Source organism: Balaenoptera acutorostrata, chromosome 4, assembly GCF_949987535.1.
Source record: "Balaenoptera acutorostrata chromosome 4, mBalAcu1.1, whole genome shotgun sequence".
NCBI classification, from domain to species: Eukaryota; Metazoa; Chordata; class Mammalia; order Artiodactyla; family Balaenopteridae; genus Balaenoptera; species Balaenoptera acutorostrata.
Genome location: NC_080067.1, coordinates 54,831,873 through 54,848,592, shown reverse-complemented (window position 1 = coordinate 54,848,592; position 16,720 = coordinate 54,831,873). Strand labels below are relative to the sequence as shown.

Below are 16,720 nucleotides of genomic sequence, written 5' to 3'. Positions count from 1 at the left end.
GCTTGCACACTACACTACACTCAACCCATGGCTCTCACTGCTATAAGATGAAATAAGAGTGTTTGAGAAGGAGGATGTGAACAACAGTGTTGAATGCCTCTGACAGGCCAAGGGAGGGAGATGAGGGCTAGAATAGTTATGTCCATTGGATTTAGCAACACGGAAGCCACTGATGACTTCAGCAATGCAGTTTTGGTGGCAGGGAAGATACAGAAGGCAGAACAGAGAAGGCCAACGACTGACAAGATATGAAGAAGTGGAGACAGCCTGCAGGACGATACCTAAAGAGGGCACGGCAGTTTGGGGGAGGAGGGGTGTTTTTACTTGTTTGTTTGTTTTTTGGGTTTTTGTTTGTTTGTTTTTTTAACATCTTTATTGGAGTATAATTGCTTTACAATGGTGTGTTAGTTTCTGCTTCATAACAAAGTGAATCAGTTATACATATACATATGTTCCCATATCTCTTCCCTCTTGCATCTCCCTCCCTCCCACCCTCCCTATCCCACCCCTCTAGGTGGTCACAAAGCACAGAGCTGATCTCCCTGTGTTTGTTTTGTAAGATGAAACTATCGAGAATAATTCGAATTCTTAGAACAGTCCAAGAAATTATCAGAATTAGCTGCCTTTGGGGGATGGGGGTAGTCAACCCGGAAAGAAAGAAAACCAATCTAAGAGAAGCCAGGGTCATAGGGCTGAGGTATTTGCTTCGGGGGCAGATTCTATCTTCCTGTATTGGCCTGAGCTTTGTGTAGCAACTGGGAGAATCCTGACTCCAGGCTCCTGGTGATTCCAATCTGCTGTGTAAGGCTGATTCTGTAACCAAGTCAGAGCTCTCCTTGGAAATTCTCTGAAAATTCTATCTCCAAAGTGAAGAGTGATAATGATAATATTGGCTAATCTAATTCCATGAGGGAAACAGATCCTAAAACAGTTCCCCATAATGGAGATGCATGGAGACATAACTACAAAAACCGAGGATATATCTTCATTGCCAGGAACAGGAGCAGGCTGTTCTGATTTTCAATTAAACATTTTTCCCTGATTAAAAAAAAGATACATGCTGACCACAGAAAAGATGAAAATAGAAATCATTCCTAATTCTACCACCTACTGATTCCTCCTTTTAACATTTTAGCACTCTGCCTTCAGAAGAGAATGAAATTAAATCATACACTGTACAGTTTCTATCCTTTATTATTGTTATAGTTGTTTTAAATTAATATATTCTGAGTAATTTGTTATGTCATTAAATGTTATTTTAGAACAATATTTTATTGGATGCTTAAAATTTTATTCTTTGAATACCTCATAATCCATTTAACTCTGTCCCTATTTTTGGCATTTAGATTGTTTCCAATTTTTACCACTATAAATGATATTGCAGTGGCCCTTGAAAAAAAAAAAACAGAACTTCTTTTGCACCTGATTATTTTCACATGATAGATTTATTTTCCAAAAACATTTATGTCAGCTCACACTCCCACCATCAGTGTACTGAAGTATCATTTCTTTGACCCATTTCTTTGATCCATATTACTGAATATTTGTATTTGCATTAACAGTTGCTATTTAATGTGCTCTATGAGGAATACATTTGAATTCAAAAACTTGCAGTTTACAAAAATTTTAACTCAACAGCTTGGAAGCAAGCACTTTTAAGTCAAATAGCTTGTAGGTTGGAAATTCATTTACAAGTCCCCAAATGGAATCTGGCATTCCTCTGTGAGTTAAGTGCTGTTGGCATTGAAATGTGCTCTCCCAGTTTTCAGATTTCCTAATGAACAGACATGCTGATAGTCAGGAAAGAAAGAGAGGAGTTCTCTGGGCTGTGGATCCAGAGTATACCCCAAGGGCCTGCAGATCCACGAACCCTGAGTGGGTGCTATCTTCCAAGTAGACTCAGAAGCTAGAAATGAACAGTATACCCACAGGGCAAAGTGATCTCCATTTTTCAAAAACATATTAAATTCCAGGCTGTCAAAGTTCTCAACTATTTTCCTCCCAGATGAAGGAAAAAAAAAAAAAAGCAATGAAGCAAACTAAAAATTATACCTTCTCTTCTATGGTGCATACTCTATAATGTATGAGATATTTACTGCTCTGATTGGGTAAAAGACTGTTTGAAGTCTCCAAGGAGCTATTGTACATGAACCATCTATATCAAAATGTACAACTCTAACCTTAACTAGACGTAAATGTTTTAATGTTAAATATTTTAATATTATAATATTGTGGATTTTTAATTCAGTCTTCCCTTGACTTAATTAATATTAAAGGATCAAAAACACAGAAATGTTACTTATTTATAACTAGGTAATATAGATAATTTGGTTTTCCAAAGGGATTTGTGAAGGCAGTCAATGAGTTTAATCATTTGTAAAATCTGAGACTTGAATTAAATGATTTCTGAGGTTTTGTGTTCTTTGATGTTATGCACAAAGGGTACTCAACAAAGGAAGTCATCTTACACTGTAGTAAATGTCTCAAGAGAACACGGATTCTTACAAACTCCTATTGTAAATTATATCTTTTATAAAGAAATATTTTATGCCAAATATTCTTTTTAGCTGTGGAAAAATCTTCATTCTACAAACAATTGTTGATTACCTACTGTTTGCCAGTCCCTGCTATGGTCCCTGGGGATTCAAGAAAGAACGAGACAGACAAATCCATACCTTCAAGGAGTTTACAGTCTAGAGAAAGGATACAGACAATGAAAACATAACTAAATAAACGTCAAGTAGGGATAAATTACTCAAAAATAAATGGATGGATAAATACATAAGTAGATGACAGATAGATAGATAGATAGACGACAGAACTTGAGAGAAAGAGTCTGAAAGACCAGGGCTACTTTTAGCCCAGATGATCCTGGAGGGCTTCTCTCTGCAGAGGTGACATTTCAGCTAAGACCGGAATCAGGAGAAAAAGAAAGCCGTGCGAAGACCTAAGATAGGAGATTCCAGGTAGGGGAAATAAGTGCAAAGGCCCTGAAGCAACAGAGAATTTAGTGTGTTTCAAGAACGGAGAGGAGGTCAGTGGACCAAAAGGGAGGGTGGCAGGCAATGAACTCTGAGAGGAAGTAGACACCAGGTCACTTACGGCCCTGTAGGCCATTGTAAGGAACTTGGATTTTATTTTATTTCCAAGACAAAACCATCTGGGGGGCTTTAAAGAGATCCAAGCCTTCAGGTGTATAACAATCTGTGGCAAGACACAACTTAACATATGCTGAGTTGGGGGAAATCAGAGAAGAGGAGCCCCAAGTGGTTAACATACATTTAATGACAGATGGGATATGAGCTGAGTGCCAAAAGAACATGAAAATATGGATAGCTTTGGGGAGGGAAAGAAGCAAAGGCTAAGAAGTAAAATCTTGGTAGTCAGTGTTTACTTCATCATCATGCCTGTCTTCCTGGCCAGCCTGGGAGCTCCGAGAACAAGGGGGGCATCTTCTTCCTCTTTCTGTCTCTGCATCTTGCACACACGATGCCAGACATTTAGTAGGTGCTCTGAACCCATTAAAGGAGATGATGTGTATTGAAAACAGTACAAACCCGGAGCAGAGAGGGGTTGGGTATGTGGCGTCAGGCTTTGCTGAGAACCGAAAGTTCATGAGGCGTGTATAATAACCTACATCGATAAAATTAAGATTCTATCCACTTGTCTGTTTATTGTTGTATCACATACAAACGGCCGTTATCAAAATTTGAAGGATCTGCTTGAAATTATCTGACTTAAAATGCAGACTCTTTAGAATAGTAGAAATTTCCTTTGGGGGCACTGGAATGAATCTCAGAGACAAGAATCTCCAGAATAACTGAATCAAAGTACAAAGAGGCCTGGGTATGGGTTAAGACACAGTGAATAGGGAACACAAAAGGAGTTTCAAATATGGGCTCCAAACCCAAAGGCACAAAGCTATCCAAATTGCAGTTATGGATTTGTGAGGGAGCTTCTCATATGAGCAACTCTATTTAGCATATCCAGGGAGAGAAGCTGCAGGGATGTTATCTACTTAAGGATTTTCCTGAGCGACGCTGAGGAAGCCAGCTGGTTAACAATGAAAAGTGTTTATTAGACTCCTGCAAGACTCTTGCTTCTCCAAATTAGGATGAAGAAATTCCCACTGAAGCCAAGTCGACAGGAAAAGTTTTGAGGAACATTAAACACCCTCAGCTCCTTTAAAGGAACATTACCACATAGACAACTAGGTGAATGCCTCGTTATCCTTCGGGGATCATCCCAAGCCTGGCATGACTGTGATATCATACAAAGAAAATGTAGGCAGCTCTGTCCACCTTCTTAAATATGAAGAAGTAGGAAGAGCACTGGCGAGAGGTCAGGGGGAGGAAGGAGGGGAAGATGATGTCAGGTGGGGATATCCTCCCTGCCTGGGTGTTGGAGGAGAAAGTGACATATATATAAAACTGAATCACTTTGCTGTACACCTGAAACTAACACAACGTTGTAAATCAATTTAAAAAATAAATATATATTTTAAAATATATATCAGAAAAAAGATAGATGTCATTGTTTTAACATATTGAAATTTAGGATTGCTTGTTACTGCAGCAAAAGCTGATTAATGCAGTCAATAACTTTTTAGAAACAGGAAAAGAAATCGCAAGCTTTGTAAAGGAAGCCGAAATGATACCACCTCTTTTGCATAGCTATTCAGTTGTCATAGATTCAAACTCTCCTTTAAAAAACATTCCAAGCAAAACAAAGCCAGCTGTGTCTGAGATCTCACATACAATGTAAATGGGCTAGCACACTGATAAGTAACGTGGTAGGTGATCAAGAAATACCTCAAGTGGACTTGATCAATCAAACACTTAGCAAAGACATAACTGGGAAGATTGGCAATCTGAAAATCAGGAACCCTGGTTTTAAAGCCAGTTGTACATCTGAGTGAATTTGTCAGGCACCAGCATTGTATGATTTAGGAGGTTCATGCGTGCACGCGCACACACACACACACACACACACACACACACACACACACAGGGCCAGACTGATCAAAAACATCTCCCTTACCACTCTGTTATGGTCCAAAAATGTCACCATGATAAACTGCAGCCTGCCCAAGAAGTACAAATCAGAATGTGATTGATCTAGAAGCCATACCATGTGAGACACTGCTGATCACTGAAGAAATTGAAGACGTTTAGTCTGGGGAAGACAAGACTCCAAGAGATATGTTAGTTGCCTTCAAAAACTTGAAGACTTTCCTATAAACAGATTAACCTTAATCAGTACAGATACAGAGAACAAAACTGGGGACAACAGGAGAAATTTACCGGGACACAGATCTCAATTCAATTTACTAGGGTGTTCTGTTCGGACGCCACAGACCCTGGGATTCACATATATCCGACCTGTATCTGGCCACCCCATGTGAAATCATAGTGACTGACAGGCAAGTGACTCTGCAGTTGGGATACGAACTTAGAGCCATAACTGGCAAGTTTGGAAGAAATAGAAGAGCAACAGAAGCCAGGACCTCAGCAGAGAATCTGCCATCAAAGACTGGCTGAGTGAGCCACAGTAAGCCACAAGCAAGAAAGTCAGAAGGAGGTCGTGCTTTCAGGGATAGGGTTGTGACTGTAGGTGAATCCACTATGCCCTAGCCACCTTTGTGTGTGTGCATTTTGGGCAGAAAAGTCAAGGGTGTAAAGGAATGAGAGCAGATATAACATCCAAAGGTCCAAGCAAATCGGCTGAGGACACCCCTTTAGATAACAAAACACGGGAGAGGAGAAAGCCCTTCCCTAAAAGCATGAAAAAGGCAAGCATGCACACCTAGGAGTGAAATACCAAGGTGTACAGTCTGCAGCCATAGAATCCAGGGGAGCTTCCGCAGAGAAGAGCCCTGGGTAAGGGCTGGGCAGTAGGCCAAGGACCCTCTGAGAGCTGCCTAGGGAGGTGGGAGGGGGTGTCAGCAGTCAGGGACAAAAAGACCTGGTCATCGGCCAGAGGAGGGTGATGCCGGCAGGCTGCCGCTTCCTGGCAGTCATGTATGCCAGACACTGTGCTGAAAGCTCCACACACATTAACTCCTTCGCTCCTAACCAGCCCTGCGAGCTCGTTAGTGCCCTTATTATCCCATTTTACAGATGGCAAAACTGAAGCATGGAGGGGCTCTTAGCGAGTAAGTGCAGAGCCAGACTTTGAACCCAGGGGACCTGGCTCCTGAATTAGGTTCTTAACCAGGAGCCAGGAGCTCAGCCCAGAGGAGAAGCAGCGGGGCTGGTGGGGAGGAGGGCTAGCACACGACCCAGGGTACAGGAGTTGGGGGCGGGGCCTCAGGAGGCTCCTTCAGATCCTGCAGTCACCTGGAGGGGCTCATCAAACCTGGCACTTTCAACTGCAACCTCCTTTTGCCTGGGGACATCGATGAGAAGAATTTTGTTGCAATCCTAACTGTTCAACCACGTGAAGGGGCAGCTCCCACCAGCCAATGTTCCTGCTGCTCCAGATGTTCCAGCAAAGGCTGGACACCAGCTCGTGGGAAGTGTCAGGAAGGGATTTTTGTAATCCCTTAGTGTATTTGCAAAATCAGGCAGGAATGATTTGAGGCTGTTTCGTTAGCCTTCGTTTCCTTCCTCTCTTCACCTCCAAACGCAGGCTCCAACCTAATTCAACAATCCTACCTAGTCGGTGAACTTCCAAGCCATAATTATTTTCATCCTCACACAAACCTGCTCTTACTGTCATTATACTTGGAGCCCACTGAACCCTCAAGCATGCCGCCAGACACCACAATGATGACTCCCTTCTCCCAGGGGCCCTGCAAGCCTTCCTTAGCGATAGCTGTGAAGTATTTTGAGAAACTTAAAGTGCTAGAGAAAGCACAACACACATTTATTGCTCATCTTGGAAAGACAACAGCAATAAGCTTCCAAAACTCTCTTTGATTAACATAATCTGGGGGTAATGAATATGGATATTGTCAATAGTCACTTAGAAGCATGTTTTCTTTTGTACATTTTGTTCTCTCCAGTAAATTTCCAACCAAGAAAGGAAATGCCCCAAGCCCCTGTTTGCATCAATAAAGCAAGCACTCAGAGGAATTACATGGAGGGAATGGAGCCAGGAAGGAATTCTACCACCTCCAACCTTTATTCTAGTTGATTCTCTATGTTTTCACCATGATTTCTAATTATCTACCAAATTGAAACTGTCACGTCCCTAACCAGCCTGGTTCTTTTCTCAGTGTCTCTGTGACAGTTTCTGATGAAGGGCTGATCAGGACAAATATCCCAAAGGGTTTCTCCAGATCCACAGTCACCGCCTGCAGAAGACTGCTGCTGAAGGGCCCAGTTTCCTGCCCAGGAAGAGAAACAGGAAGTGCCTGTCGGCCTTGGGACCCCACGTGGAAAATGGCCATGGGTCAGTCAGGGTTCTCCAGAGAAAGAGAACCAATAGGATTTATACAGATACATATGAGGGGATTTCTTACATGAGGAATCGGCTCACACGTTATGGAGGCGAAGAAGTCCCATGACGAGCTGTCTGCAACCTGGAGGACCAGGAAAGCTGGCGGTGTCATTCAGTCTGAGTCAGAAGGCCTGAAAAGCGGGAGGGGCAGGTGGTGTGAGTCCCGGTCTGAGTCTGAAAACTCAAGAACCAGGAGCACCAGTGTCCAAGGAGAGGAGAAGATGGGTATCTCAGCTCAAGCAGAATGAGTGAATTCGCTCTTCCTCTGCCCTTTTGTTCTATTCAGGCCCCCAGCGGATCAGATGATGCCCACCCATGCGGATGAGGGGATCTTCTCTACTCAGTCCACCGATTCAGATGCTAATCTCTTCCAGAGACACTCTCGCAGACACACCCAGAAATAATGTTTTACCAGCTACTTGGCATCACTTAGCCCGGTCAGGCTGACAAGTAAAATTAACCATCACAGGCAGTATCTGGTTTTCTACACCAGCACTTTAGTCATTACTCACAGGGCAGTGGACCCTAACTAACCCTGCTGTGCTAGAATCACCCGGGGAGCTCTAAGGATCTAAGGAATCCCTATATCTACGCCACACCTCAGACCAATTAAATCGGGATTTCTGGGGCTGAGGCCAGGCACCATTGTTCCTGAAAGATCCCCAGGTAATTCCCCTGTGCAGCCAAGTTGGAGAACCATGGCCGCCCTCAGCAGCAGGTTCACACCTCACTCCCCTCTGTACTGATACATCTGTCCTGGCACTGACGCATCATCGGGCGTGAGTCTTCAGTTAACTGCGCAGCAGCTACAATGAGCTTTTAAAAATGTAAATCGTATCATGTTGCCCACCTGAATAAAACCCTCCCATGGCTTCTCATGGCTCTTAGAGTAAACACGAACCCCTTGTCTTGGTTTGAGAGACCCTCAGCAGTCTGACCCTGTGCCCCTCAGGCAGGAAAGCCAGGAATAACAGCTTGGCAAGTGGAGCCAAGGCCCAGCTCTGCCCTTATGCGCTCCATGACTTTGGAGAAGTTAGTGGACCTCCCCCGTCTTCTCTGCCTCATCTGTAAATGCAGATTTAACTAGTTGACTCATGTAAAGCTCTCACGTGGTACCTGAATCCTCTTCATCACACTGTCCCAGTGTCACTCAGTTCCCAGAGCAGGCCACCCCGTCTCCCCGCTGGCCCAGCTCTGCAAGACACTCTCCCCTGACACCTGGCATGACTGGCTGCTTCCCATCACTCAGGAGCCAATGCTGTGACCACAGAGACCCTCTCGCCCTTTCATCACCCTGTTTGACTTCCTTTATAGCCTGTATTCATTTGCCAGGGCTGCTATAACAAAGTATCACAAACTGCAAGGCTTAAATAACAGAAATTTATTGTCTGGAGTTCTGGAGGCTGGAAGTCTGCAATCAAGGTGTCAGCAGGGTTGGTTCCTTCTGAGGGCTGTGAGGAAGGATCTGTTCCAGGGCTCTTTCCTAGCTTCTGGTGGTTTGCTGGCAATTCTTGGTGTTCCCTAGCTTGTAGATGCATCACCCTGATCTCTGCCTTCATCTTCACAGCTCGTTCTCCCTGTGTGTGTGGCTCTGTGTCCAAATTTCCTCTTTTTATAAGGACACCAGTTGTATTGGGTTAGGGCCCCATCCTACTGCAATGTGACTTCATCTTAATTAATTATTCAGTACATCTGCAACGACTGTATTTCCAAACAACCTCACGTTCTGAGGTACTGAGGATTAGAGCTTCAACATATAAATTTTGGGGGGACTCTACAACATACCCCTTATCCCTCTCTAGAATGATCTGGTTTTATTTTTCTATCTGTGTGTTGAATTGTCTTATCTATCTTCACTGAATGTTATTGTTGATACTGTCTGATTTTTCTGCAATGGCCATGCTATATACATTTGTAATATGAAAAATAAGAAAAAACAAGGTTTTCAGGAAAAAAAAAACAAAAACCTTCTCCCTTTCATTGTGATTTGGGTGACCATCATCTCCAGTTCTAGACTGGAAACTCCACAAGAGCAGAGACCGTGTCTTTGCATCCCTGAGCCTAACATCATGCCTGGCACATAACGGATTCTCAGTACATGCTGGCTGGGTTGAAATTAAATAGATATGTACATTGATTTCCCCACAAGAGCTCAAGAGCTCAAGTTGAGCAGTTGTTCTTGCAGCCTTCCTGGTATACATTTTCTCACAAATCTGGAAATCTTAAAAAAAAAATGCTGGCATTCTAGGCTTTTGAATGACTCTGGTATATACAGTGGCACTATCTAAATGTACTGATATCTAAGATGTCAAGAATTAACACACAGCATGAAGCAACACTGTCAAATTTAGGAGGAAATTAAAGCAGTAGGTCCATCACCCAACCCCTGTGAACCAAACTGCTACATTTCACCTGATTCTTCTAATTAGGTCGTATCTACAAAGCTTTTAGAAGTGGACAAGTGTTACATTAAGTGCTAAGTAGTATTAATTAATAATATGGGTAGATTACACGGGCTGGAACTTGCTGTAAATGTAAATGTCCTAGGCTTATCAGCACAGTACTTGGAATCAATGTTCCAGATGTACTTTAAAAATTCTTTATAGAATTTTATGAAGCTTCTGGCTTCCAAAGAAAGTAACTTCATACAATCTTGGCATTTTCTAACTTGACAAAACTTTAGAAATCATCTAGTACAATAATTCTCAAGTCTATCAGACCCAGCACCTCATTTTTGTAATACATGTTTTGATACACCCCTCTTTAATATCCTAAAGCAAAATTCATGGGTAACCTGCCTGTATATAACATATTTCAGTATGTAAACACTCAGGCAAGTACAGCTGTCATCATGAGATGCTGGCACTATATGAAAAAGTACTGTAAACGTGCCCGTTTCAAATGGCAGGCTGTTACAGATGTGCTGAATGGGTGATGCAGCACCATGGGTTGCACTGAAAGGCTGTCTTGGTTGTCTAAAACAGTGATGAACTCCACTTAAGTTCAAAACTAAAGAATTTACAATCTTCCTTCAATTTATTCTATAATTGTCTTCCTGGAAAAGTCAAGGTACTTGTCTATTAAAACCCTCCAAAATCATCTCATGTGCTTATATGTAAAACAGAGTTAGGTTTTAGGTTCAGATCATCATAACCAGAATTTTCACCTACGAGAATGTCCGGGGCTTCCCTGGTGGCACAGTGGTTAAGAATCTGCCTGCCAATGCAGGGGACAGGGGTTCGATCCCTGGTCCGGGAAGATCCCACATGCCGCAGAACAACTAAGCCCGTGGCCACAACTACTGAAGCCTGCGTGCCTAGAGCCCGTGCTCTGCAACAGGAGAAGCCACTGCAATGAGAAGCCCATGCACCACAATGAAGAGTAGCCCCCGCTCGCCACAGCCGGAGAAAAGCCTGCGCGCAGCAACGAAGACCCAACGCAGACAAAAATAAAATAATTTAAAAAAAAAAAGAATGTCCAATATCTGAAAATGGTACGACACCATCCCACACGTTTAACATCTCTGGGGCCCACCAACCAAATGCCATGAACACTCCCCCTACCCCAACCTCTGAGAGCAAAAAAATTCTCAAAACATCTTCATTTCATTTGAGAACAAAGTTCCAAGACAATCCCTTGGGGTGGCACTGCCCCTCTTGAGAGTCATAGATCTCACAAATCCTCACAAATGAGGATTTGTGTCCCCAGAGATTATGCCCAAGAATCACAGACCCAAGTCTTGGCAGAGCCAGGTAAGAAGCACTTAGAGTTTGACAGAAGAGCATTTTCGACAGGCCAGGCATTGTCTTAAGCTCTTTTTAGACAAACACTAATTTAATTCTCACATCGACATAAGGCAGGAGGCTTGATTATTCCCACTGTGCAGTAGAAACTGAAGCACAGAGACATGAAGTAACGTTCCTAAGGTCCCAGAACCGTAAGTAGCAGAGCCCTGACTCAGACCACCCTCTTCATAACGACTACGCCACACGGTGCAAACTACGGACTGTCATTTAGGACTGGAGGCAAGACAAACGGGGACATGCAACCCTCCTGCATTATAAATACACAGGTTAGGTCAGTTCTACCAGTTCAGTACACTGACCTCCATCCGTGCCTTCAAGCCATGGGTTTATTTCCCACTTGGTCTCATCTTCCTTTTTCTTGTGTTTTTCCTGCAGACATTCATTCCCAGGAGAAGGCTGCCCTGGGTCCCTCTCGACCTTTCCTAAAAGGGAGATCCCTGGTCACTAGATGAGTTCCAGAAGCGTCCACTAAGGCCTCTGCAGCCCTCTGCCATCAGTTGACCTTCACCACAAGCCGTCTCGCCCAGGATGAGTGGCTTCCTCGCCTCCCTGGACCCCCGGCGAGTGCAGTGGGGGGCTGCCTGGTACGCCATGCACTCCAGGATCCTGCGCACCAAACCGGTGGAGTCCATGCTGGAGGGAACTGGGGCCACCACAGCACATGGCACCAAGCTAGCCCAGGTGCTCACCACCGTGGACCTCATCTCGCTCGGAGTCGGCAGCTGCGTGGGCACTGGGATGTACGTGGTGTCCGGCCTGGTGGCCAAGGAGATGGCAGGACCCGGCGTCATCGTGTCCTTCATCATCGCAGCCGTTGCATCCATATTGTCAGGTAAGCGTCCCGTGCAGGCGCAGGCCTGTGGAGAGCGCGCCTGCAGGCCTGTTACTGTTCGTCCCACCCTCCTAGAGTATTTAGTGGTGAGATGAGCGAAGTGGCCATCATGATCCCTTTTTGCCTTGACTACCAGGGAGTTCAGCGCTAGGTTTTGGCTCATTGTAGTGGCTTCCTTTTTCTTTGGTTTTTCGATCCAAATAAATATTCTGGTGCCTAGCCATTGCCCAACTTCTCATTCCCTGTCATGTCCTAGTGGCTCTATTTTTATTCTGTCTCCCTTTCATGAGAAGATAGGTCAGTCCTTTCGTGGGAGGTGGATATAGCCAGGATATAAATAATAAATACTGGATAGGCAGAGTAGCAAAATGACAAGTCAGTAAATCTGATATGATTGGGATTTGATGAGCCTCAAACTGGCATTGTGATCTCCAAGCAGGAGGAAACCAAGTTAGGAAATAAAGCCATCATGAGACTCACAAAGCACCGTCTGCCACAGCACTTCAACAGACTGATATTCTGCAGAAGTAGCTCAGCTAGCGCCTTCTCTCTCCTTGAGAAAGAATCATAAAACTCGTTTGTTTGTTTTTTTAATGAAGTACCAGGACTTACATGGTGATGATAGTTTGTGAAATAGCTCTATTTCCTTTTCCTCCTTCCTCCTCTTCTCTTGAGTTGGAATCCACAGTATCTTCCCAAATGCTGGGGATGGGTCAATGGACACCTTGAAAAAGAAAGAAAAGGAAAACTTCCTGCTTCTTGATGGTTATACTGCAAAAGCATGAGGCTTTGCTGGGTTTGGGACTGGCAGATCACGTGGGTCAACTCATGCCTTGGCAGTGAATGTTGTGGCCTCTTCAAATGTTTCTGGAGAAGTAAAGATGCCAACTTACATTGGGAGTCCTGTGTACTAATGCACACCATCACAAGAAGAGTTCTACATTAGTATCGTACATCCAGACTAAACAGTCTTCATCCATGTGGGATGCACAGACTAGGGATACGCAACCAGAAAGTGCACTCGTTTATATCTGACATCATTTTAATGTGATGAGGAAAATACTTCCAGAACCGATTTTATTTATCTCCTGTCATGGCTTATATCCTTGTTGGTCTTACCACTATCTTTTCCTGAAGTCATTCTCTAATATGCATGAATATCCTAATAATTGAGATTCCTGCAGAATAGAGGATTTTTCCTTATAGATGAAAATAAATTATTCACATGAATAAATTCTGTGGATGCTTGAAATTCTATTAATATTAACCTGATTGCAATCATTTTCAAACTTGTTTGGCAAGGAAAGTATTTGGGGGAAGGTGCCAGATTCTTACTCACCATAAATTTATAAATCTAAAAATGTTAGCACGTAGAACAGAATAGCAGTGGTAAGACAAAAGACAGGCATGTAACCAGGGAGTCCTACAGAGGGCATAGGGCAGACGGTTCAGAGTCCTGCCTGGTCAATGCAGACTGCACAGTCTCCTCTAGATCCCATCCTATTAAGGCCCAGTCCCCCAAACCATGACGATTCCCACAAATGAATCACCCACATATTATCCTTCAAGGTGCTTCATCACATTTAGAAATTAGAACAAGGCCCCGTCACATTCTGGGAGCCTGTCCCCCTGACATCGTGCTCATGGGCACTGTGTAATCTAGACTGGGGCTATGGAGGGAGTATTTACACCACAGAAGTTTGCAAATGCTACAAATCAGAGTTCGTTTGTTTGTTTGCTGTTTGTTTTCAGAGAGTGAGTTGTTAAACATTTACCAGCACATCACTGAACCAGCTCCACCGAAGGCCCTGGTACTGGCCAGTAATTGGTGCCTTCACCACGGCACCAGGTACCAAAAGAAAGCCCTGCTTCTGTCCCAGTAGGGGTGCCCCTCTCTGCACATGGGCTCACCCATAACACTTCTCTACACTTTGTAACTGACATCTCCCAGCTGAGGCCAGCCAGAATCCTCCTAGAGCCCCCAGCCAGGGACAGGACCAAAATAACTGTGCCAAAGTTAGCATTTTTATATCAGGTTTCTTCAACCAGGCCTCTCACTCTATGACCCTTTGTCGTTAAACCAAGGAAAGTCCCCCTCCACCCTCTTCTTTCCACTCCCACACCATCATCTCCGTATAGCTTCTCTCTGGACCCAACTTCCCACTGCTTCTGCATATCTGCATCTATCTCCAGCAATAACTGCTGCTTGGTTGCAAGAGTAGAATAAAGAAAAAGTTGGGATTGACTAGATTTAGCTTTTCCCAGGCAGAGAGAGAGGGGGAAAGAAGCAATGGGGCTAGGAATACTAGAAAAGGAAGAGGAAATACTGCTGGACCACACAACTTAGGTTGGATGAGAAGGGAAGTGAGAACATGAAGGTAGTGGTGATTTATGAGAAGTGGTAGGATCGATGAAGACTGGTGTTCTCAATGAGGTCAGGAAATCACTGAAGTAAAAACACTGAGAAAGTGAACTAGAAGATAGAAGTGAAGTTGAAGAGTAGGATGCTTGAAATTAAGATTTCAGAGTGGTAAAGTAATCAGTAACGATAAGTTTAGACTTGGAACCTGGCTCAGCCACTGACCAGCTGTGAGACCCTGAGCAAGTTCCATAACTTCTCTGAGCCTCAGTTTCTCCACCCTGAAAGTGGTGACAATAATACCTACTTCATAGAGCTGTTGTAAAGACTAAATGAGGTATCTGTAAAATGCCCATACAACACCTGGCACGTAGCACCTATTAAGTGGTTATTATTATTTTGTGCGAAACCCTATATTAAGAGCTTGCCATACGTCATCCCATTTAAAACTCATAATATCTCTTCAAAGTAGGTTTTATTATCTCCAGTTTTACATATGAGGAAACTGAAGTTTAAATAACAGAAGCTAGATTTGAATTTATTACGCCAGCAATATCTCTCAACCCTGACTATGAATTTAAATTACTTGGGGAATTTGCTTCTGAATAATGGATTGGGGGAGGGAGGCTCAGCTTTAGTGAGTTATAAGTACATACAGTAAAGCTGACCCTTTTAAATATACAATTCTGTGAGTTTTGACCAATACATACAATTGTGTAACCTCTAGTACAATCAAGATACAGAAGAGTTCCATCACCCCCCAAATAATTCCTTCATGTTACCTCTTTGTGATTTTCCCCTCCTGCCACCCCCAATCCCTGGCAACCAGAGACGTTTTCTGTCTCTATACTTTTGCCTTTTCCAGAATGTTATATAAATGGACTCATTCAGTATGTAACCTTTTGAGTTTAGTTTCTTTCACTTAGTATGATGCATCTAAGATTCATTTGTGTTACATGTTATCAGTGAGACGTTACACTTTATTTCTAAGTAGTATCCCACTGTATGGATATTCCACAGTTTGTTTTTTTTTCTTTTTAATTTGTTTTATTTTTTATTTTTATTTTTTGGTTCTGTTGGGTCTTCGTTGCTGCACACAGGCTTTTTCTAGTTGCGGTGAGCAGCAGCTACTCTTTGTTGCAGTGCGTGGGCTTCTCATTGCAGTCGCTTCTCTTGTTGCAGAGCAGGGGCTCTAGGCATGCCGGCTTCAGTAGTTGTGGCACGCGGGCTCAGTAGTTGTGGCGCACAGGCTTAGTTGCTCCACGGCATGTGGGATCTTCCCAGACCAGGGATCAAACCTGTGTCCCCTGCGTTGGCAGGTAGATTATTAACCACTGCACCACCAGGGAAGCCCCCCGCCCCAGTTTATTCATTTACTAGTTGAAGGACAACTGGGTTGATCCAGTCTGGGACCATTATGAATTAAGCCATTATAAAAATGTGTACAGGTTTTTGTGTGAACACAAGTTGTCATTTCTCTTGAGTAAATACCTAGGAGTGGACTTGCTGGGTTTTGTGGCAAGTATATGTTTAACTTTATAATAAACTGCCAGAGCTTTTCCCGAAGTGGCTATATTATTTTTGATTCTCACCAGCTATACATGAGAGTTCCAGTTGCTCTGTTCCTTGCCAGCACGAAGAATTGTCAGGTGTGTTTTTTTGTGGTTGTTTTATTTGTTTGTTTGCTATTTTAGAAGGTGTATAGTGATATTTCAGTACGGTTGCAATTTGCATTTCCCTAATTATGAATATTTTGAGCATCTTTTTACGTATTTATTTGCTATGCAAATATATTCTTTGGTAAAGTGTTCAAATATTTTTCTCATTATTTAATTGGAGTCTTCATTTTCTTATTAACTTTTAAGACTTCTTTATATATTTTGGATACAAGTTCTTTATTAGATATATGGTTTTGCAAATATTTTCTCTCAGTTTGTGACTCATTTTAAAATTTTCTTATAATTTCTGTTTATTTCTTTTTTAAAATACCGATGTTCAGGCTCTACGCCCTAGAGATTCTAATTCAGCTGGACTGGGGTACAGCCCAGGAACTGGCATTTTTTAAAAATTCCCCGGGGAATTCTAATATGCAGCCAGGGTTAAAAACTACTCCACTATAGGAACCAGGACCTACTGCTGGAATAGCCATGACCTACAAGAAGAGGAAACAGGAACTATTTGGCCAGCAGATTCTTCAGAGACTTTTGCCCTTGTGGCATCATCTCCCATGAGATGCAAACCAGCTTATAACATGAAACAAATCTAAGAGAGAGAGCCACT

General features: G+C 43.1%; 1 protein-coding gene across 1 annotated transcript in view; it reads left to right on the top strand.

Annotated features, from left to right (window-relative positions):
- SLC7A14 (solute carrier family 7 member 14) overlaps positions 1-16,720 on the top strand; it is a 127,366-nt gene that overhangs the window by 40,988 nt on the left and 69,658 nt on the right. The window contains exon 2 of the mRNA XM_007197518.2: positions 11,625-12,081. Within this exon, the coding sequence (XP_007197580.2) occupies positions 11,778-12,081 (304 nt within the window). The 5' untranslated portion in view covers positions 11,625-11,777. The remainder of the gene's footprint in view (positions 1-11,624; positions 12,082-16,720) is intronic.